A 24,553-nucleotide genomic window follows, 5' to 3' on the forward strand; every position below is an offset into this window, starting at 1 on the left:
GAACTTGCAGTTCTAGACCACACTTTCAGCAGCCTCCACTTTCCAATTTCAAGTAACATAACAGTCATGCTAAGGGATTGATATTTCCCTTAGTAAGTTGAAACTGGGAGGGGGGGGGGGCAGGGAAAGTGTTTTCTACTGCATGGTGTAATTGAGTTTTTGTGTATTAAATTAGACCTACAGTACAAAATGCACTTGATAAAAAAATCTAAATGCACTTCTGTCCAAAGCAGTCTGAAAAGTTACAATATATAGATCAAGAGTTCAAAGTTTTTAAAAACAGCTGTATTTTTATATTTTTACCGCAGTAATATTCTTTTATCTGTAACAGACAATTACCTCTTTAAATATATCATTTTAGGATCCTTAAAACTGCCAAGTACAACAAAGGTTCAACTTCTTACTGTTTGCCGCCTTCTCCTATACTGAAAGAATTATTTTTGTCCTATTAACAAAAATTTTAAAAAGCATTATTTTTATGATTCCTTAAAATGCATAGACATGCAGATATGAAGTTGGTGCTTGATAAATTATTCCATTCTAGTATTAAACAGTTAAGCTGATCATCAATAAAAAGTTGTCCAATCCAACTTTCCTGTATGAATTGTTGGGAATTGCTGGCGTTGGAACAGAAAGCAATGTTAAGGGCTCGCTACAAGTAAATCTCCCAAGCAACATCAGGAGGCAATCTTTAGGTTCTTTCTAAAAGCACTGCAGTTTTGTGAATGTGTGACTAAAGGATTGAAAGGACAACAGAGGAAAGGATACACATCTTGTAAACAACGTGTTTGGTTTCAGTTATTATCACTGCACCTGTGACCTATCCAGCATTAAGTCAACCATCCAACCCTTTCACTGGAAAATATATGAAGAAAACAAAACAACTTTTAAACACTTTGCTTAAAATACATGTTGCCTTCCCTTAATGTTCACAAAGATTCTGAATTTTGGATCTTTAGAATTCGCCCAAGAGCCCATTTTCAACTAAATTTCATTAAATCCTCACATTCGTATATTCTTAGATTACTGTATCACAACTCCATGTCTGCCAACTCCTTGAATACCTCTTACACTAAACAATAAAACGGGTTTAGTATAATATTAACATATGAATTTAAACACATTAAAGTCAAGAAGTTTAAACTCTCACAAGATTTACTGTTCCATAAATGGCATCTATGTATTATGATTACAGCCAAGCTGTCTATTGAATGTATGTCATTTTATACAGAAAACAAACATTTTATTCCCTGATTTTAAAAGTCATTGTACTCTGTCAATAGCTTATTTTTTATGTGATTGTCATTAAAATGGAATTGCAAACACTTTAAAATACTACCACTAAAACAATTGTTCTGAAGTTTATACCACTGAGTGAAATGGGAAAAGACACCTAATTCTTGCCTTGGCTGCATCTGTTTCTCCATTTCTCTAGCAGGGTAATTTTTTGCCAGTCAGACAGAATATATGCATATGCTGTCTACACCTACATATACTCTGAAACATGATCTTATTATAAAGATCATGAAAACATGAACTTTAAGGTAAACTGTAAGTTTGCAAAATTAAATGCTGTGAGATCACAGTATTCAGAATACGTTACGTTCAATCCTTAATTGGACCAACAGTTTAGAATAAAGACATTAATCAGTTCACGCATCATAAATTCAGAACAGTATTTTTATTTAGTAAATGGAGAGTACTAAAGTACATCATTTTGCAAAATGAATTTTTATACCAGACAGCAGCAGACCAGGGTAAGCAGCAAAATTAAAATGCAAAAACGTTTTACTACACTGTAAAGCATATGGTGACTACACTATTGCTTTTAGCAAGAGAAATTTTATTTCCTGCCACACAAATCACAGTAAAGTAAGAAACAAATAGAGGAGATGGAAAAAACAGCTGGAGAAATGTAGAACTTCTCCTGTTTCATTCACAGCAACTAACCCAAGGGCAATAACTGGCAAGTGTACTACCTACAGTTATGGCACATGCTATACTAGGCACCAGACATTTTCTTCAGACACGCTGCTATCAATATGTCAAAAAAACTGACACCACAGTTGGTGGTGTCCTGCTATTACAAGATCTTACCACAAAAGCATTTATCCAAAATGACAGATTAGTGCCTAAAGAAGATTATTAGAAAAAGAAATGAGAGTTATCTCCACACAGAAGTAAACACTCCAAAAAGCAACTGTACTACTACACATTCTCTACAGAAGATTTTTTCCCCTAGTATGTAAATGTAAACTTTTTTTTTTTTTTTTTGGGAGGGAGGGGGGAATTGGTTGATATGTGCAATGAGAACAAATTTTTAAATGATGGACTTGCAAATTAATTACAGGCTATTTGGACATATAAGATGAATACAAAGTATAAAAGTGGGTATTAAATTAGCATTATATGTATGCTACTTACACAGTTTTAGAGGCAGTTACAGATTTCTGTCATTTCAAACCAGTTATTTGTTCCACAAAGTTTATAGATTTTTTGTACATATGTCTGCAGAACAAAGATAGCTTTTGGACAATTGATGCAGGCCACGCAGGAGATATGAACATCACACAGCAAATAGTTGCATCGGAAAAGAAACTGAATTTCTAACAATCTCAAAACTTGTCAGTAAGGCAAGCAGAAGTGTTTATTAAGGGTCCACGACTCTAGGTCTGAAACAGAATCCCCCTCTAACTTGGCTATGTTGCTGTGTTCCACATGAGCACTGGTAGAGTTGCTCTCACGTGAGTTATCGCTACTCTTTTCCCATGGAAGACCTCACGTAATAGTTGATTAACACAAGTGAGCAAACCAAACTGAACACAAATCATGACGAAACAGGCAGCCACTGCACCAGGTACTCAAAAGGAAAAGGTGCTAGTACCAAGTACCCAGGTACACACGTATTGAAGCAGTATGCACAGCAATAAGCTACCTTGTGCTAGAAAAGCCAAAACTTACCGGAGCAAGGGAGAATGGAGTTCTAGATCCTGCCTGACTTAAAATACAAGACAGCATTAGCATACCCTCTGAAAGAGGGTAACAGATTCTTGCCAACAACTATGCTAGCATGCAGCCACTTAGGGATTGCAACCTGAAGGCTCGCCTTCAGGTGAAGGGGCCACACTATCGCATGGAACCTGCCCATTGACCAGTAGCTACAAGTAGAGCAAGAGCTTCCCCCAGGGAAGGAAGGGAGCCCTAGCATCCAGAAGAAGTAGGCTCGACTCAAGGGCAGCATTTTCACAGCTAGTGAATAACTTCATATTAAATACAGAGGCAGCCACCATAGTAAAACCTTTTCCAGTCACCTGAAAGGTTCTGTGGTAGACAAACTTCCACTTCAGCAGAGCACAAAGGCACAAGCCAAGGGTATAAGACCCCTCCCTGTGAAGTAAAATAGTTTCTGTAATAGTCAACAAGGAGAGAGAAAATAAGGTCTTCAGGAAAAGAACAATCAAATCACCAATATCATCATTATGTGGGTCCCTGGATAGGACACCAGTAAAGTGTGAAAGGAGTGCACTTCCATCCAAATAAATATCTACAGTGCTATAGAAAAGCAAAGAAAACATATCAATTTATAATACAACTTGAAATTGCATACAAAAACTATGAAGAAAAACCCTGAGCTATTCCAGCAGCTTTGTCTGGGCATTTCAGGATAACAGGCATCTTGGGTTTGAGACTCTAGGGAAAAGACAAGTGCTAAGTATCAAAATTAGTTCACAAGAAATGGATGTATTATTCTTCCCAACTGCAGGCAAACGCAGGTAAAAATCACTGTATCGATTTCTATCCAATTCATAAATAGGAGCCTCTTTGTTCAATACTGTGCTAGAAACTGCATTTTCTGAAAAACTCAAAAGCTCATTAGAACAAATTTCAGGACACAGCATGGTATCTGTAGCCACAGCAATCTACCTACAAAAGGAAACCTGCAAAAATAAAACAACTTATTGGATTCCTATGTGTTTACAAAACAGACTCACTTATTACTAGGACACATTTTTTAGACTACAAAGCAGCTGTGTATAAGAGTACAAAGGACTTCTTATAATACAGCCTATGTCAGTGATCTGGGCACACAGTTATGAGGTACAGATCCAAGCCAATGGTATTAAGAGTAAACCTTGCCTCTATTAACATTTAAAAAAATAATTCTCAAGGTTGCAAGCAACGTTGATATGATTAGACAGTAATTATTTCTTCAACTACTTCGCAATTTATTTTTGGAAATCACATGAGTTGAATGATTAAGACGACAGGAACAAAAAGTAATTGCTGCATTGCATTTTGGTTTTCACTGCAACTCCTTTATTATAGTCTGTGTCTTCATTTATTACTCATGCATTCAGAAGTAATACAATGAATCAATGACCACTGGGCAGGAGCGCAGAAATCTCCAAGTTATTGAACATGTGTATACATAGGATCACTGAATCAAACTAAAGCTTCAAAGGTTCCAAATTTTTTTACAAAATTTTGATGTGCTGCAATTATTTAAACAAATTACTGAAGAAAGCTCCAATTTAAAATAGTACCTGCTCTTACTTACCATTATAAAATATCAAAGTACAAAAAAATACACTGAAATAAATGTTCATTTCTACTTAAAATTATATTAATGTATTTACAAATTGATATACATATCTAGCAATGAAACATACACATAAAACGTCAAGTAAACTTCCAAATTGCATTTACCATAGCTTTGAAGTTCAGCTTGTTACTGGGGAAATTTACATTTTTACCACAGTCAACAATTACTTTCACCTACACAGCTTTTTTTTTTTCCCTAAGACTTCACCTATTCAAACAGAACTTCACAACTGCTTTACATATGCTTTTAAGTATTTATTATTAAAATAAATTGTAAGAACTAAACATTTAACCATAAGTGTGAAAAATTAACTAACATTCATACTCAGTTGGCTTGTATGGACTGTAGAACTTACCAGAACAAACCAGCAATTTAAATCTTCTGAATTCATCTTTTACTTTGTTCTAATAACAACAAAAGAAACATATACACATTGTACTCTTTATATCACGGGACTATAGGGAATCTTTGCCTATAACACTTTAAAAAGAAGAATGGCAGCAATTACTTCTAGGCTGATTTGGAACTATTAAAATTCAAGTGACTTTTGAACTATGGAACTATTTTCCTGTGGAGGAAAGCCAGCTATAATCTTACCTTTTGTAGGGACAAAGGTTTAGTAAACTAAAGAAAATGAGGAAGTAATCTTTTGGAGATTTTTAAGGCACTCCTCTGGAATAAAAAAGAAATTTGCCATCATTTTATTCTAAAAAGGCAGGAGATCATTTTTCTATCACAATCATTCTGCACTTTAACATGACTAAATGTACAATCCTTAAATAAATTTTACAGAAGAATTTTCAGGGAGCTCCACAGCTTTAGGGTTTAGATGTATTGACTGTATGTAATGTTTGGGGAATTCTGAAACAGGCATTCATAACTATCAGCAAAAGACACTTTCATTCCATTTTTCTTTTCTCATAAGTTAATAGTAGGCTGTACTGGGGGGGAAGAAAAAAATCTATCAAGATTCTATAAAACTAACTTTTAGTACCCTACTATATCTCAAATCAAATATATTCTCCACATTACTTTCCAAAAACTTCATGGACTCAGAGGAAGGAATTCTGCAAACATACCAAGACACTTAAATTTAGGAGTCTAACACTTGTTACAGTCAATGAAGACCCAACTAATGCCCTCAAAGGCACCTAGAGCATGATTCAGCTCATCATAGATTAGGTCAATTAAATCGCTCTCTAAGCTCCATTGACTGTACTGATTAGCTCTTCAAAGGACCACAACAGGAGTTCAGGAGTTAAGAGTATATGTTAACACTTAACGTAAGGCATCTGAACCTGAGGACAGAGATTCCATCCTCAGTTTCCTAATTAATGTTTGATGCATGAAAAATACTGTTTTGAAAAAATTTTCAATCCAGTATGAGAAAACAAAAGGGGAGCAGGGGATTCATAAAAAGCACTTCCTACCTGAAAAGGCATCCTAAGCAGCTCCAAAAAATTTTAAACCGAAAGGGAGTCACATAAATTAAATAAATGCCTTTTATGCTTTTGAATAATGAAAGTCTACGTTCTTTTCATTTCAAGGATTGAAGTAGCCTATCTCATTTTCCTGGGAAACCTTAAAAAAAAAAAAGTGAAGCCCTAAAAAGGTACAGGATATCAGAAATGCTAAAAAACCCAAACAAACAAAAAAAACCCCAAACCACAAACCTGATTAATGAAGAAAAAACAGGTTTTGTTTTTCAACAAAATAGGTATTCCTCTCTGTGTCAGTATCTACCCTACCTTCCATACTCAAGAGCAGTAACACACAATACAGCCTCACCTTCCATGTAAGGCTGTTAAAATTCCATACGCTCACCTCAGAATTACTGCAGAAGTGTTTCTTTAAAACCAGACCTCCTACATTTATAACACACATACAGACTAAATTTTGAAGGTATTAGAAAACAATGATTTGAGTATGTTTTAACTTTAAAATATCCCCATCTCAAATTGTCAGTGAAAATTATGAGAAAGTTCAAGGCTAGTTGTTTTCACTTATAACTAAATGCCATGGACAATTCCTTTCTCTCCTCCTCCCCATCTCTCTGCCTTTTCGGTATAGCAAAAATACATGTAAAAACCCTTTCCTTTTAGAGGACCTCCTATTCTCATGATCTCGTATCTCAGTTATGGAATCAAATTCATATACTGAAATAGGTAAGACAAAAATACATTCAATATAATATCCTAAAGCCCTGAAAATACAAGTTATAGTTCCAATATTTGCAGACTATGATTCATTATATAGGTATCTGTAGACCATGTCCTGTCCCGTAGTTGCTTATATTTGCTTTGCTAAAGTTAGATAGATGTGTCACCACTAAAAAAGATCCATGTAGCATTACAAAAAATTATCTGCCAGAGGTTAAAGGCTTCTTTTTCTTTTTTTTTTTGATGAAAGCAAGTCAAAATTTTATTAAAAGCAAAGCATGTGCTTTTCTCCCGCAATGAGAATGAAGGGTTGTATTACCTTCATGCACTGTTATTCCACAGTTGTCACACTGGATTATTTCATCAGCATCTTCACTGTTATCTCCAAGACAAACGCAACAAATCAAAATATGGTCCATTTTCTGGGAACTCCAATTCTGCGACTTCTCAAGGATCAATGAGTCCTAATATTAAAAAATGAAGACACATGGATTATGGCAGGAATTTAAATTTTATTTAAAACAAAGAAAAGATCTGTTATTTGCTCAGTTTTTGAACAACAAACAAAAAAAGATGGAAAATTATTTTCATGAGACTAAAAGCTTCTTTGTTGTCAAAACACACAAACACTTCATCCACACATACAGGAGCTGGGAGAAAGGATGGATACAATCCAATCTCAATATACCGACAGATCTGGTAAGAACCAAAGGCCAGGAAAGGGTCTTGTTTCCTCAGACAGAAACATGTATGTCTTTAAAACATTTATGTTCTACAAAAGGAATACACACACCTAAGAAACCATTTAAAAGCAAAAAAACCCAAAAAACAACCAACTCAAACCCAAAACAAAACCCCACCGAGGCCAAAGGTGACCTTCAAATGTCCCAATATTCAGAAAAGTTGTTTCATTTTGTTGTAACTTGCACCTTCCAAAAAAAGTCACATGGATCTGAAAAATCTGAAAATAAACAGCTAAAACAAGCCTGCCAAGTTTTCACTTATGTAAAATATAACTAATTATCAACTCAGTTCTATTTTGTTGTAATGCAAATTTATATGTCTCTATGCAAAACCATATGATTTATTAAAACTGTAACAACTTATTTTCTTCTGATTATATACAGGAGTAAGGATTTGCAGAACAAGTACATTGCTGTGTTTTGGCAACCTTCAATGTGAACTACAGATAAAAAGAATGTGGCTTTTAACAGGGAATTTCTCTAAGGACAGAGAGACAAACCAAATAAAAGCTGTATGTAAATTTAATTTTTTTCATAAACACCATCTAGGCTTCTTAGTACTTTCATTGTGAGATACAGCTACTGTCTCTTCTGCAAGGTTTCATGGCTTCCATACATTTTCTTTTTTTTTTTATACTAAAAGCAAACATTGAGCTTAACTACCTTCATTGGTGATATGAAGGCATATAGGGAGGTATGAAATTAGGCACACTAGTCAAAAACAATCATTGCAGTATAAAGAAATAGTAATAGTTTCAGAGCAGAGGCTGACAGTTCTAGCCTAAATGGCATCCATTCAAAATATCAGAGATCTGAGAATATTCCAAAACTGCTGTGGTATCCTACCAGGAAAAAAAAAAAAAAAAAAAAAAAAAAAAAAAAAAAAATTAAGGTGGAAGATGCCCTCTGAAACACCTTTTTCTCATTCTAACCTCCCATTTATGACATAAAACACAGCACCAATACTATGCCTGTGTAGCCTAAGCAGATAAAAAGTATCATGAATGCTACCTGAAGTAGGTATTCTTCCTCAAGGATGTTAAATTGTCACACTAATCTATGGAATTATTTCATGATAGCCTCTCAATCTGCTACAGTAAGTATCCACACAAAATTTTCAGTGAATTGTTAATATAAGTGTCTTTGTACTTTAGGTTTATCCGGACAGGTATTTGGAGGATAAGCGGGCGGAAACTTTGCTTGACTTTAAAGCAAGATAAAGGGGTAGAATAACCTTACTACCTAAAGCTGGGCTCAAATAGTTTACCTCAAGTAATAGAGGTGGCTTGTTACAATGTTTTTGACCTAGGAAAGGTCAAACACATACTTCTAGCAGTTAGGAAAGGCTTCTGGATCTCCCATCCATTTTCTTTAAACAATGAAAGGAAACATGACCTGTAAGAAAAAAACACCCAACCCTCATCTAGAAGTAAAAATGAAAGATTATACAACCATTCACACAGTCACGTTTGCTTACAGGAAGGCAACTAATCTTGAAAAATACAAGATTCTCTGCTACAGAGTTCAGACTTAGCAGAGCATTTCTTCCAACATCCTACTTTTAGATCAAAGTTGCAAGGTATTTTGAGGAAAGCAAGAAACTTGCACATTTTTTTCAAAAATACTGTGGCCCATCATTACTCAAAATACCCACATTCAGCTCACCATTCACCCTACAGATAGGAAAATAGCAGTAGATACTCCCTAACTTTGGCACATTAATTGTGCAATGGCACAGGCTTCTCAGATGCATCTTGCAACTCTACAGAAATTAGCTTTTTCTGACATTACCTTCGACTTATTTGGCTTCACTAACAGAAGTTTAAAAGAAATTTGCAATCTCTACTGCTACAGAAGCCCAAGGTAATTAAAGAAGAAAAAAACCCCAAACTCTTACTTTACATTAAACAGAATTGCACTGTAGAAACAACATTGAAGTAACACTATAGGCAGTTATAACATATGTAAACATGGGCAAAAAAAAAAGAAACAAGCAATGATGGAAGGGCATCAAATTTGGATCTAGTCTTAGTATCCCCATTCATTATGGTTTACCTTACATGAAGACAGCCAACAGGTCAAACAGAGCAGCAGAATAACTTAATTTTCTATGCAGACATGGAAAGGGAGGAGCGGTCTGGAACGTATGCTGCTTTCCTCTGCTTAGTCCATGTAAGTACCTGAAAGGCCTCATCCCAGAAGCTGACCCTACTTGCCTAAAGCATGGGAACTTTTACATAGGGATGGTAACTGCTGCCAACTCCTGAACAAGTCCTGTTCCCTACCCTAGCAATAGAAAGTATTTCAGCTGAATCACTAAGTAATTTCCATTTCTGTGGTGTTAATGAAGAAAGTGAGCATTTCAAGCTATATGCCTATATACTTCTCACTTTAAAGGAATAAAAAAAATTAAAAAATAAAATAACCACCTCACTGAGAAGAGAAGAAACCCATAAAGTGGTAGCAATTATAAAAACAGAAGAGCACCATTTATCTACTAATGATGCTTGAGGCTAAAAAAGAAACCTCAAAATATTTTTGTAAAATGTAGAAAAATAAAATAAAAATCACAGAGAAACAAAAACCAACCAACCCCCTTCCCCCCCCCAGCACTCCCCCCCCCAACATCCACCCCCAAAAAGTCAGTAAAGGAAAGACAGAATGCATATTAAGGACACTACAACATGTTCAGAGTTAATTACCTGAACATTCTTTCATAAATTAATTATGTGTCCAGACATCTGGTTTTCTAAGAACTTGGCTTCTGCAGTGTAATGAGACTTGTCTGCTAGACAGGATTTTTTTACTTTTTTTTTTTTTTTTTTTAATATTTTAAAATATTGTAGTAGTGGAGAGTATACTGTTATAAAGCAGTTGAGTATCAATCTAAAAATTACAGTCCATAATCCAGTCTACAGATACTTACTGTTGCAAGACTGCTGTTAAAAGACCTATTCTTAAATAGTACTTTGCTCTACATGAAGTAAAGATAAATTATCAGTTACAAAATTATAATTTGAACTTCAAATTTTCGAATTTTGATTTCATCTTTTGATCAATGTCCTAAATCCAAGGCAAGAACAGAATCTGAGGTCCATGCATATTCAGAAGCTTCACAAAACATACATCAGAAACAGCTCTGGGTTTCTGAAACAGGCCTAATTTTTCAAGTCAATGGAAATTATGGACATATTCAAGAATATATCCCTAAGAATGTAGACTCACATGTCCATTCTGATATGGGAAACAACTCTGAAAGAAAATTGCCTATCTCTATTTGAAGTTCTGATCATCAGTATTGGTGGAGCACTTTCAGCTCCTGAGCCAAGAGAATACAGGTACAGCACTAGAATTACAGAGCCAGACAATGGAAGAAGATGCCTATACAAAAAGTAAAAAAAAAAAAAAACAAAAAAAAAAACCAGAATTATGCCTTTTTTTTTTTCCCCAATCACAATTACTAGTAATTAAAACAGCACAGCTCACTTGCAATCATCTGTATATAATACATAACAAAGTATCTGAAAAGGAGACAACTGATTCTTCCAAATACTGTTTGTATTTTACACGTTAAAATAAAGATTAAATGGAACAGCAGAACTTTAAATAGTGTTATACCCCTATCATTTATCAAATGTTATGTTGACATTGCAATTATTTCCTGACAATTGAATGCAGATTTTACAGCAATGCTTTTTTTTTAACTTTGTTCAAAATTTTGCTACTGCAGGACATGAAGTCAACCACCCTGACAACCTAATATTTTAATTTTTCCACAAGCACAACCTTCAAGGCAACTGTAATTGTGCATAGGAAAAAAAGTTGCATTATTACACACTTACATCATTTTCACATTCTGCAGTCAAAAGATACTTAATATAATAATAGTTCCCAAATGCTTTTTAGTACTGCAAGAAATTAGTTCACTTGTGAGCATTATAAGAAAACCCAACATAAATTATCATGATTATCTTATTTGATTTTAAACCCAGTGTGCATATTTCTTTACTTAGACTTCTTCTATCTCTGAACTTAAAGTGTTCAGACTTCGATGTTTGTCACAAAGAAAGGCTAGTATAAACAATAACCTATCATTTAGCTATTTTATGAATATGTCACAGATTCTTTTAACTTTTAGAACATTACAGATATGCAACATTTAGGTTAAAACAGAACTAGAAGTCTCGCTAATACATACTGATTTGCATACTGGACCTCCTACTTGCTATCCAACCCCCACTAAAGTCAAGAGAAGTCTCTCTATTGACTTTAGTGGCATTAGATTGGCCAAATTGTCCAAGCAAGGCTATTTAATATGCAGTGCGTATTTAGCACAATTTTGCTGCTTCGCTTATTCCTGTTAACACAATTCCAGCCAATCAGTTTAACGTTTCAAATTAACAGAATAGCTACTGGGGAGTAGTTTCCATCTGTCAACAGATATATTATAGAAAGTTGGTTGCACTACCTCATTACTCTTGCTTTGTGAAAGAGCCAGGCTATCATTTGTCAATTCCTCATCATCTGCATTACTCCTGTTAAGAACTTTACTCTTCTTCTTCTTGGATCCTCCATCACTAGCCGTGCTGCTATTATCTTCTTCATTGCCTTCCTCATCATTGTCATCCTCGTCACTTCCACTCCCATCGTCTTCATCATCCTCATTATCTCCATCACTCCCCTCTTTTCGCAGGGCATTTTTTCCTTTCCTTTTCTCAGCAGTAGGCCGCCAGTCATTGTCATCTTCACTATCATAGTCATCCATATCATTTAGTTCTTCCATCGATACAAAATCCAACAAGGGTCGGTTCCTGCGTAAATTCCATTTTTTTGGTTCACTTGTTTGCTCATCAGCCACAGCATCAGGTTCAGCTGCTTTCTCCTTCTCTTTCTTCTTTTTTGGCTTTTCTTCTTCTTCATCTTGCTCTTTCTTTTCTGTTTTAATTACCTCTTTGTCTGCTGTTGGCACCTCTTCTTCAGTGGAGGTTTTTGGCTGCTGGTCTTCTACTTTCTTTTCTGTCGGTTCCTCCTCCAAGATATTTTCTTCTGATTCAGTACAGGAACCTTCACCACTGTCCTTTGATGCATCTTCACTCCCATGACCACTTCCTTCAGAATCTGTTGAGCATATGAAAATTTAAAAAAAGTTCCGACACAAATGTACCCCCAAAAATAAAATCTGTTGAAGCAAGTTGTTAAACAAAAGAATGATGCATGTTCCTCCCTCATAAGGTATTCCACCTATTTTTTCAGCTGGTGTCCAAATACTGCTATTTCAAGTGGTATGTTGAGAATCTGTTAAACATGAGTGCATTTTAAGATGACAAAAAAAAGATGGCAGAATTTATTAAATGAACGTTAAATGTTCCTTTGAACTGCAGCTTATATTAACAATAAGCAGTAGCACAGAATAATTTCCATGTGAAGTCACATCTTAAAGAAAGAGCATTCCAGTTTTTAATTGCTGGAGGTATTTTCTAAATCTTCAAAATAAAATAGCTATCCAATAGAAGAGGTTTAAAATTACAAAATGAAGAGTTTACGTAACAAGTACTAACATTAGTATGAATAATCCCACACCTTCATTTTTAGTACACATTTGTTTTTCTGGGTTTGCGGGCTCTTAATTTCCAATGTTATTTCACTTATTAATCCTACATAAGCTACGCCTCATTCAGTGTTGCAGCTGCACAACAATACATATATTCTAACCTTATACCACTCATACAGTATTGTTCTGTGTGTTGTCACTATTTCCATTAATTAACACAGGCCAATCTGTGTAACAGAAAAGAACAGAAGAGGATTTGTATGGAAAAAAAAAAATTAAAAAATTCACAAAAATAAGCCACTTGTGCTATAAAGTATATTTAAAAAATACTGAAAAAGATGACAAATGAACTTGTTTAAATTTTATAAACATCATCCACCTTGACTATCTCTCATCTTACATCCACCTACTACTTTTCACTTATATTTTTAGTTTTAATGAATAAAAACTCAGAAAATATTTCCTAAAATTAACAAGAAAATACAAAGTTGCTTGATCCAACATGGGGATCAATTAGGCAACGGCTACATTTTTCAGTTTGTTCAGAGCCATCACCAAGTTCTTGATGCACTGTCACATAGATGCAAAGAAGAAACATATTGATGCTTGCAAATTAAAATAACCCTTAATCGCTTTAGTTATCACACAAAAAAACACCTCTCAGTATCACCTTACAGAGAATTTTTGTGCACATCCATCTCTGTATAAACCAAATAAACAAAAATAAATTCACGTGGCATTTATTTCCACCCCACAGAACACTGTCTATCCAGTAACTCAGTTGTTACTTCAATATAATAGTCAGTGTTGTCTTTTTCTGCATATACCTGTATGTGCATGTATTTGATGAGGAGATTCTGTAATTACCAACAAAAAAAATCCATCAGTGCCACTACTACTGATCAGAACATTAATGTTATCAGTCCTCTTAGAAGCTAATAGAAAGTAAAAGTTTCCTGCAAACATTCTAACCTTTTAGAGGGCCAGAAAAACAATGAGAATGCAGTAACACAAGTTATTGTACAGTCTTTTGAGAAAAGAGTAATTCAGTCATTTCCCTACACCTACCAGCCTTAATGGTAGTAATGGAAGTACAACATAATTAACAGAAGTTTTGAAATAGTAGAACACTCTTCAGGCATGCCTAAGAAATAAAAACCAGTATTAACTAATATGCAATCTAAAAAACTATTTTTAAATTACAATAGCTTTGTTTGGATACACATTCATGGACCTGTTAGAGTGGGTCCAGAGAAGAGCCATGAAAACAGCCAGAGGGCTGAAACACTTGTCCTATCAAGAAAGGCTGAGAGAGTTGGGGTTGTTTAGCCTGGAGAAGAGAAAGCTCTGGTGAGACCTTATTGCAGCCTTTTGATATATAAAGGGGGCTTGTAAGAAAGAGAGACTTTTTACCAAGGCTTGTAGCAACAGGAAAAGGGGGGCTGGTTTTAAACTGAAAGAGGCTAAGGTTTAGATTGGACATGAGGAAGAAACTTTTTATGAGCATGGTGAGACCCTGCAACAGGTTGCCTAGAGAAGCTGTGGATGCCCCATCCCTGGAAATGTTCATGGTCAGGTTGGATGGGGCTTTGAACAACCTGATCTAGTGAAAGCTGTTCCTGCCCATGGCAGGGAGTTCACCTAGACGATCTTTAAATGTCCCTTCCAACCCAACCCGTTCTATGATATCTACCAGCTCTCACAAACACTTTACAAGTAACTTCTAACCTAGACTCCCATACTAGATGTTGATATTATAGATTAAATGCCATATGTATGTTTAAAAGCAAAATGTATTTTTTTATCTCATTTCACAGGTTCTGAGTGCTAGTGTGCACTACTCGTCTCACTCTAAATAAGGCAGAAGAGGGTTTTGCCATGTTAAAGTTAATTCAACTGCATTTTTAAGTTACTTTGTATTATTTTGTTTTACTTCCCTGCCATAACTCCATGACAGTAATTTGTTTGGATGCTTTAATTGTGCTGTTCCATTTCTAAATATGCTTAGACTCCTTGCGAATTTAAGCTTTGACTTTGTTTTTGGGGAGAATCTTAGTCTAGATATAGTTTGATCTTTAACAGCACTCTAAATTACCAACAGTAATTCTTGTATATCAATACTGCAGCACTGAGAATACCCTCTAACTGCTTTATGCTATGCAAACAACATAAAGCAGAGAACAAATAAATATTAGTTTCATTCACTTCCCTCCTTCAAATTCTCTTTGCCTTCTGCCTGTACATTATGCTTTGTACTCTCCTTTCTGCATGCATGTAGACACCAGAGATACCTATAGTAAGGGACATCCTTCTGTCTGAATGCATCCACCATGATAGGAGCTTTCTCTAGAAAGAGCCATTCTGTGATAACAGCTATTTTTGCCGGTGTTCTTCTGTCAGATGCACCTTCAGTTAGGAAGAGGCTGTAGCATACAGTTTTCTCCTTGAAAGAAATTCTTAAAGAATGGCTCTTTCAAACTGGCAATCATATCATGTCATTCCCTGTGGGACAGAAGTCAAGCTACTCTTAGTGAAAGACGGGGCCAGATACACCATCAAATAGTGAAAAATACAGAGTTCCACTGAGAATAAATACAAGAGATAACGGTTGTGAGAAAGGTGTCATGTATTTCTGTACACCTTCTATCTTTAGCTCTACTGAGCACAACAGCAGGTGGCAGTCAAATCCAAAGAGGATAATTCTGAGAGGAATTCACTGGGACAGAACATTATGCTCCAGAATTAACATATGAAAAATTGTAATGAAGATTAAAAAAAGTAACTACTAATCTCCACATCAGCTGTTGAGTCTTGTATAATACGTACTATGCACAAGACTTCAGGGGAAAGCTACTGAAATCACTACAGCAGTGAAAAGAAACCTCCCAGGGTTTTGCAGGACCATTTTAGCAGCAACTTTACGCATGGTACCCTGTGATTCTTTTTTATTTTTTTTTTTTTACATTCTAAGAAAATCCATGTATACAGACAGCTAAGTGCTACACTATGTAATACATGGCCACCCACTCACAGAAGACAGGCTGATTCTTCAATGCAGTATTTCGCTTAACAAGCAGCTCTGTAAAAAGCAGCTTTATTGCTTAACTGAAGTCTGAAGGATAAGCTAGTTAAAGGAAATCACAGACTCAATTTTGGGCTTGCCTTTTCCATTAACAAAGCCTAACCAACTCCAGATAGCAGAAGAGAAGCATCTGGAATCATTTTGGAAAGTTCTTTTTTTCCTGTCTGGTTGTCTTACCCAGGTGCCCAAAGCTGCATACAAATAATATAATCCAGGATCCTGGAACACTGAAAAGGAGTCAAAAATCTGAAAAACTGAGCATGCAATACAGAAAACAACTCCTATGTCTGAAGTTATTCCTACTAAATAATATTGTTCAATAATGATCTACAGGCACCATGTGAGAAGTCATCCGGCCCACAGTGTGCTTCACAATACCCTCTTTTTGAGGGCAGAAACAAACTAAAAAAAAAGCTACAGGTGAACCTAATTCTTTTGGAGGTTAAAGCCACTCTATCACCACCATCCTGTCTAGCTGTCCCTTAGCCTCTTTCTCCCAATCACAAGGCAGGCAACAAATCTTTGACATGATGACGTGAAATTACCTGGGTGGCTCTGCTAAAACACCGTATTACACACCATGAACAATCCCTCACCCAGGTTGCCTGCATCCTGACAGATGGGGAAAGTGGAAAGCACTGAAAAAAGCGTTTGTGGACAACTGCCTCTGCACATAAACTTCCTTACAAGAACCGCTCAAGAGTCACAAAAACTCTTTTGCACATGTGCCACACCATACATGTAAAAGCAGCTGTACTTCCTATATACCTAATCTAGAAATTGCAAATAATTTTAAGACTCAAAAAACCCTTAAGGAAATGATTAAACTAACTAGAAAGCTCTGATATTAATAACTGGATGTAAAAATAAGGCAGGGAACCTAGATCATACATGGAAAATACGAGCTGTTAAATTGCCAAAGGCAGAGTTGTGAAATGGGTAAAATCCTGATCACATTTGTCTATTAGACTAAAGCCGCAGAGTTCCATTACGCTAAGACCAATATAACTATACTGAAAGCAAGAACTGAAAAGCCTTAATACTTCACTTTCAACATAAATTCAAAAAAGAGAGTCTAGTATCAGTTAGATATACACCACCGGTTTTCTATGCTATTTTGCTGAGTATGATGATTAAACATTGATAGACTATTGGCAATTCAGCACTAGTAATGCTGGCAGTTAAAAATATGGAACTGTCCAAAGTAACGTGATTAAGAACATACAAAACAAAACCAACACAGATTAAGATATTACTGCTCTAAGGAGAGAAATTCACTTCTCAAATAATGTTTTGGAAAAAGTATCTAATCTGTATTAACTGCAGATGTAGACTGGGCAGAATAGGAAATGAAACTCATCACTGATCCATGATTACACTTTTTTCAGAAGACAAGTATTTAGTTTAATAGAAAAGAGGATGGAAGAGGAACATAAATGGAAGTCGTTTAGTAAGCAGTTTCCTCACTTCTACACTAGTAGTAATTACATCACACAGCATTTCAGTAGATGTCTATTCAAGTCATAAAAGCACTCAAAACTAAAGGCTGCCAACTTTGACTTAAGTCATTGGGAACTGCCTGATTTACAATGTTCTAACACTCATGGAATTGGTTACCCTACCTCCTGAATTTGCTTGACATTTCCCAGTTTCCCTGGTTTTACCATTATCAAACTTTACTTGTTTGGGATAAAGTACTGCATACCCCGTGACTTCCCTGCAAAGTTGCAGTCCTAAACAATCCATAAAGTTGGATTCCAATACAAATTATTGAATAGTGAGCTAGAATATGTATTTTTCCAAGAAACAAGAGTTTCACATCTTATACAAGGGAAGTGACATCTGGGAGACAGCTAAACATGTGTTGGGGACATGCTAAGTCTAAGTCTCTGAGGCACTGTAACAAGTATATGCTCAAGAAACACTTGAAACGTCCCATCGTCACAGGGCACGTCTAGACTCTGAAGCGTGGCCGGGCTGCAAACAGACCATCCCACCAAGCTGGAGTTAATAAAGCACAGAAGGACCTTCTCCATATGGCAGGAAATACACAAGAGATGGACATACATACAAAAAAAAGAGGTGATGCAAGAGAAAGTAAAGTAGTAGTACAGCAGGAGACCATGAAAACCCTGTTCAAGACTGACTGAACAAGCAGAATGATGCTGAACCAATGAGCAAGGGTTCCATAAGGGACAGACAGACTGGAAAGATGAGGCACAAACAGTCACAGTAGGGGGAAAACAAAGAAAAATAACATCATCCCATCACTAAATCCACCCTGCCCAGTCACTGGAATGAAAGCCTAGATTTGTTACATTACTTCTCTGCTGTCAGTAAACACACAGAACAACAGAAATCTCAGTGTTTCCAAAGAGAATCCAAGTTCAAAATGCAGACATCTGTACGGATAAAAGATCTCACCTGCAGTGGAGATAACCCAAGAGAACCTAATGTCCATCTTTTCTATTTTCTCAATGGGAAAAAGCCCTTGGGAACTCCACTCTGAAGGACTACACATTACAGTTGCAAAGGCAAGCCTTGAAATGATCGTACAATTAAAATTGTGCAATTACACTATAATTAACTAATGATTAGCTATTCAGTATTTCCTCTTACCTTCACTGTCTACTGAAACACCCTACAACTTTTCTTTTGCATATCATTTAAGTTTACTCTCAAAAACAAACATTCGTTTCTTCATCAATATTTCAGTAGTGTTTATCACTACAGTGTTTTGGTGTTTCGCAAACATTTCTTTATATTACAATATACTGTACAGGAAAGCAAAAGTGGAATCTCGGTTGTGCTAAGAGGAAATGAATTACAGAAAGATAAAAATATTTGCAACTTTTTATTTCTAGATCAAGCCACAGGTTTTTCAGAATACCTAATATAGCATTTATATAGATCATTACATGTTTTAAACAGACCTCCTACTGACCTCAATTGCAGTAATAGTACGTAATATTTATGCAAGTCAGGCTCCACACTCAACACCAAAAACCCAAACATTTACAAATGTGTCTAAAAATTTGAGTCTATGAAACTTGTAGCAGATGTAGTGACAGAATCCAGTTCTTCAAGGCAGCATTCAAGGCAGCTATGCTCTTCTTGGCTACACTGAGATAGAGAGCCAGTCCTTAAATTCACACATCATTCTTGTTCAGGGACCACACTATATTTCTCTGCATCATTTCAATTTCAGTATATGACCTGCCAAAACTGACCGACTTCACCAATGACAGACAAAAAGTGGTAAATCCTTGCTTTGGAATTATGCTGGGAATTACTCCACAACTATACACTGATTTCTGACATCAGTATATCTTCAGCTGCTCTCACTAAAGCAAAAAAAAAAAAAAAAAAACCAAAGTATGCTTTAATTAACTTAAAAGCAAAACTTCAATTAACTGATCTGTATTGTGAAGCATATTAAAAAACTTCAGTTGAGTATATTACTGTACCATCATTTCAAGTCACATATTTGTATGCTCTGTCTCCAAAGGGACAGGTTTTTTGATCCCACACTAAGATTACATATGTCGTTCTTACTTAAGGAACAAATTTTTCAAGATGTTTATAAAAACCAGAAAAATGCAGTACTTTATAACATGGCATTACTACTTTCTATTACATAAAAACAGAGAAGCCATTAAAAAATTACTTCATTCAATATTAACATAATGAAAAGCCCACTGGCCTGAAAACTATTTACATTAAGTAAATTTACAAGACTATAACAATTCTAAAATCAGTTTCCCAAAAGAGATGTCAGAATGATGAGACCTTTAAAGTGGAAAAGGTAGTAATTGCCTGTTGGTGTGACCTAACTCCAAAAGAAAAGAAATTAACTACACTGTAAGTAAAGGCCATATCTCCTATGGATTTTTTTTGGTGGAAATAGAGGTTCGGTGTTTAGAAATATTTTCTGTAATGAAAAAAATTTACCAAAGCTTCAGGACTCTGAATATAAAAATTCAGAAATGCCGATTACTTCCTAAAAGTACTTAATACCAACTTCTCAAATCCTTACTGCATCTTGTATTCCCACAAATCTGATAGAACAATGACCATGTGTAAAAGCTTAAATGTTCAGGGCTCAGTCCTTCTAGACTTGCGTAATATCTTCTACTAGCAGATAACACTTAACATCCTAAAGCTCATACATACGGATGCAACATAATCAACATGGACTAAACAACTTCATAATTCTTTTAAATCAGTATTTAAATAGTCCTTTAACTTTCAAATTTATTTTTTTTTTTAAATACCTATACATGCATTTGTGAATCAAACAAACATACATTGCAGAGCCATGGAATTACCATACTCACGAGATTTTTCTGAGTGCAGGAGCAGAATTTATGGTCATTTTCAATGTACAAAGATTGCTTCTTCCTTCTGTCACTTATTTCCCTTTGTAAGCAAACTATGCAATGAAATTCTGATTCAAACAAATAATAAATACTGATTTGCAATGGGCTGCACATGGAGAGACCTCTACGGTCATTGAAAGAAGAAAAAGAGCAACAGCCCTGACTGTATTGGAGAAATAAACATTATGCTTTGAAGGCTGAACCCACAGTTAAAAAAGAAAACCTGTTTTCTATTCTCAACAATCCAGAATTTGTCTACAAGTGTTGCTTGTGTGTGTACACACATATACTTTATACATACATAACTTTGAAATTATTGATTTTATTTGTCTGTGTCTGTAAAAAAGTTATTTTATTTCAGCATTTCTTCCATCCGAATCTAAATGGACTAGGTACAACCAAATCTAAGGCTATACCAGCTTCATTTTAAATCAGCACAGATGTTCTGTTTCAAATATGCTACAACTATTCACTTAACTTGCATTACACATAAGAAATATTTCTTTTTTTCTTTCAACTTAAGAGGTTATATGTTTACTAACTTTCTACTCCGCAACTTCTCCAAACGCTCACAACTTTCTCCTTTCACATTCAAAATCTTTGAATAAAGTGTAAAAAGTCAAACTCTGCTGCTGTTTCAAAGTGTTTTCATTAGACTTTAAATTTCATTAAACAGAACACATTTCTACTACAAGTGATAGATATAGGTTCTGAATGTTAAAACAACACTATACGAGACATATGAACGCACGACAGTAATTAGAAAAACATTTTATAAGTAGAACTTGAGTTTTTCTCATACGCTTGTTTCAATCCAGTGTTGCTTTTTTAAGGGAAAACCCATCCATCTTTCTGAAAATGAAACTGAGGTTGAAATACTCTCAAGGCTAGACACGGACACCACCAGCACCACCCCCTCCCACCATGTGTACATACGATATCTTAAAAGTGAAAGAGGATATCAATTACAAATGGATCCTCTACATTTAGACATAGTTGAGTTAGGAAGCTTTATTCATTATTTTTAATTAATTAATGATTGTCTTTTAATCAGATAATATATTGCTGTGAATTATGTGTCCATCTCCCATACTCCAATTCTGCTTTTCCCTTGAATCCTGCCTACACTACTGTTCCAGAATAGGGAGGTTTTCTTTGGGAACTAAAAATCATTTCCTTTTATGGAAAACTGTCTTTACAAAAGGCAGTGCCCTTATTCAAAAGAAAGGATCAAAAGTCCCCAAAACAAGATTTTAAAAGTAAGTGAAACAAGCCTTCCAAAATCTTAGCATTAAATTGGTAAGACGACATCGGTTTTACTCTCTTAAGTCATTGCAGCCTGCTACTTCTACCAGACCAGCTAAGGGAAGTACGCCTAAGCTTGGGGGAAAAAAAAAACAAAAACAAAAAACAAGGAGCATTAGGGCATACCTTAAAACTGGCATTGGAAAAAATATTATTAAGCATTTTTAAGTTCATTAATAAAGAGGAGCTTGGCAGACGTAAAAACAAAAAGCCTTTAAATGGAGATGGGGAATATTTTTGCACGATACATGCACATGAAAACATAGATCAGCGTGCCCAGTGCAGAAATAACAAAGTGAAGTTATTTGACAAGCTGTCATAATGCTTCCCTTACACACCCTGCATCTCTTTCCTTATTTCCCTGAGCATATGCCACAGATCATCCAATGTGAAGTTTATTCACAAATGTGGTCCTGCCCCTTCTTTCCCTTCCCTCCAATATACTTGAATTTATTCATTTTATTTTGGCATCTTGTTTACTTTCAGTTTCTGCGTATCTTCACTGCAGATACAGGAATCTGCACACAGAGAAAAGACTGCAGAACAAAAACACTCTGAGGCAAGGACTTCCTTCTGGTATGAAATGCATATACCCTTCTGCATAGCTATCTGAATGGACACCTTAAGTTTTTGTAAAAAAACCAAAAAGAACCTGAACAGATTATCCTTCTGCTTAAAGTTTTCATTCACCGAGTGGAATTAACCTTGACAAATAGGCAAGTTCTTAAGTCCACAAAAAACTATTATCCATACTGTTCAAAACCAAAATGGTTTTAGAATATTCTTATTTCGATACTAAATGCAGTGAGTGTTCCAAAAATTATCTCTACATTGAAGAAATAAAAAGCAATCGATCTAGCTAAGGCAGTCAGCACAGAAGCTACTCAAACGCTTCTGCCAAAACCTGCTTGATAATCATGAGTTTTCTGCTGAGAAAAAATTAATTGCAATTGAAGTACTGTGCGGATGTTTTGTTTAATCAGTTGTTTCTTATCCGCAGCATAAGAATTTCCAGTTATCCAACTGAGTGACTGAACTTCAAGTGGCTCCAACAGTTCACTAATAGCATTCTGTCTCCCATGTGATATTAAATGAGCAACCATAAACCAAAAATGAGATAATTCTGAGCTGAGGAGATGAGGAAGCATATTTACCTGAAGCATCTCCAACTTTAAAATCACTGTCATCAGAGCTATCATAATCTAAAGCTTCCAGCAGCGAAGCTGCCAAAGGCTTCACTTGTCTCCTCTTCGAACTGCGGTCCACTGCAGGGGGAAAAAAAAAGCACAGTATTGTTACTAGGTGGCATAATGAAAACTCAGCCTCGTTAAAGATGGTTAAATTAAAAGGAAAGGCAGACTAGCAGCGACAGGCAGGGGCAGTCTCCGCCACAGCGCCCGAAAACCAGCCGCAAGACGCAGACGGTCCCGGGCTCCCACTGGCGAGGGAGGGGAGCGGCGGCACGCACACCGCCAAGGGTCTACCCACAGCCAACGGCCAGGAGCTGCCCGCCCGGCGGAGCGGCGGTGCTCCCTTCAGGCGCCGGGAAACAACGCGGCACCGACCGGCCGCGGCTCGCGGGCTACCGACAGGAACCGCGGGGGGGGGGGGGGGCGGGGGCGCGCAGTGGGGTCGCCTGCGGCCCCCGGAGCCACCAGCACCTCCAGACGTAGCGCCCGGGCGTGATCCAACAGCGCCAGCGACGAGAGGCACGGGGAAAGGCCAGCCGGGGCCGCGGGGCGCCTGAGGGACGGCGACGCGCCCTCCCGGGGGAGGGGACGGGAGCGCTCCGCGGGCACCCCGGCATCTCCCTGGGACAGGGGCGGGAAGAGCCGCCGAGGATCACTTACTAAAGCCTGCGCAGGTGAGCGGCGGACGGGCAGGGGCCCTCGGGTGCAGCGCCGCCGAGCCCCGGGCCCCTTCCCCAGACAATGGGCACGGCGGCGACCCGGATGCAGACCCGCGCCCGCCCGCGGCGGCCGGTCCCGCTGTCGCGGCTGCGCAGCTGCCCGCCGCCCGCCCCGCGGCGCATGCGCCCTGCGAGCGCGCCTGCGCGTAGGGAGGTGAAGCCGAGGAGGGGGGCAGTGCCCGTCCTCTGCCCGGCGCTTCCCGCCTGTCCCGGGGCCGCGGCGGGGGGAGACGGCACGGAGCGTCCCGGCCAGCGCTGGGATCTCCCGTGGGGAGAGATACCGGTGGTCCCAGGGGCGAGGAGCACGTAACACAAAGTCTCAGTGCGGACCCATTCATTCCCGGGGAGCGGGGAGGGGGGCGGTGTGTGGAGTTCAGGATCTCGTGTATTAGGAAAACCAGCTCACAAACCAGTTCGGCGCTTCTTCTGTTCCCCCGTCTCGAAACGAAGCGTTATAAAACTTTTTTTGCTTAACCCCCGTTTTAAGAGCTGAGTGCCTCGTGGACTTTGTTGCATTGTTAAGCTCATTCTTGCACTCTTGACAAATCGTAAGCCGCTGCATTTGGGAAAAAAAACAACAACAAAAAACACCCAGGGATTTTTGTTTGACCGCATCACGCGAGTCCAGCAGCTAAGCAAGCACAAAACCTAACGGTGAGAGAGGGATGGCGAAGGTGAGCAATGCAGGGCCGTTGCCTTTTGCAACAGTCCCAATGCCTTCCCAGCCGCCAGAGCCAGCCCGGCCCCTCTGCTCGCGCGGTATTCAGTCCCGTACCCCTATCTCTGCACACACGGTGTTGCCAGGCCCCCACGCTAAATGAG

General features: G+C 37.3%; 1 protein-coding gene across 5 annotated transcripts in view; it reads right to left on the reverse strand.

Annotated features, from left to right (window-relative positions):
* PHF14 (PHD finger protein 14) overlaps nt 1–23,805 on the reverse strand; it is a 168,541-nt gene extending 144,736 nt beyond the window's left edge. For all 5 annotated transcript variants that reach the window (XM_049799246.1, XM_049799248.1, XM_049799250.1 and 2 more), the window contains exons 1-4: nt 23,673–23,805; nt 22,977–23,087; nt 11,974–12,623; nt 7,082–7,226 (exon numbers count right to left, since the gene is read on the reverse strand). In XM_049799246.1, coding sequence (XP_049655203.1) covers nt 7,082–7,226; nt 11,974–12,623; nt 22,977–23,087; nt 23,673 — 907 coding nt within the window. In that variant the 5' untranslated portion in view covers nt 23,674–23,805. The remainder of the gene's footprint in view (nt 1–7,081; nt 7,227–11,973; nt 12,624–22,976; nt 23,088–23,672) is intronic.
* Between the last annotated feature and the right edge of the window lie 748 nt (nt 23,806–24,553).

Source organism: Accipiter gentilis, chromosome 4 (genome assembly GCF_929443795.1).
Source record: "Accipiter gentilis chromosome 4, bAccGen1.1, whole genome shotgun sequence".
In the NCBI taxonomy this organism is placed as follows: Eukaryota; Metazoa; Chordata; class Aves; order Accipitriformes; family Accipitridae; genus Astur; species Astur gentilis.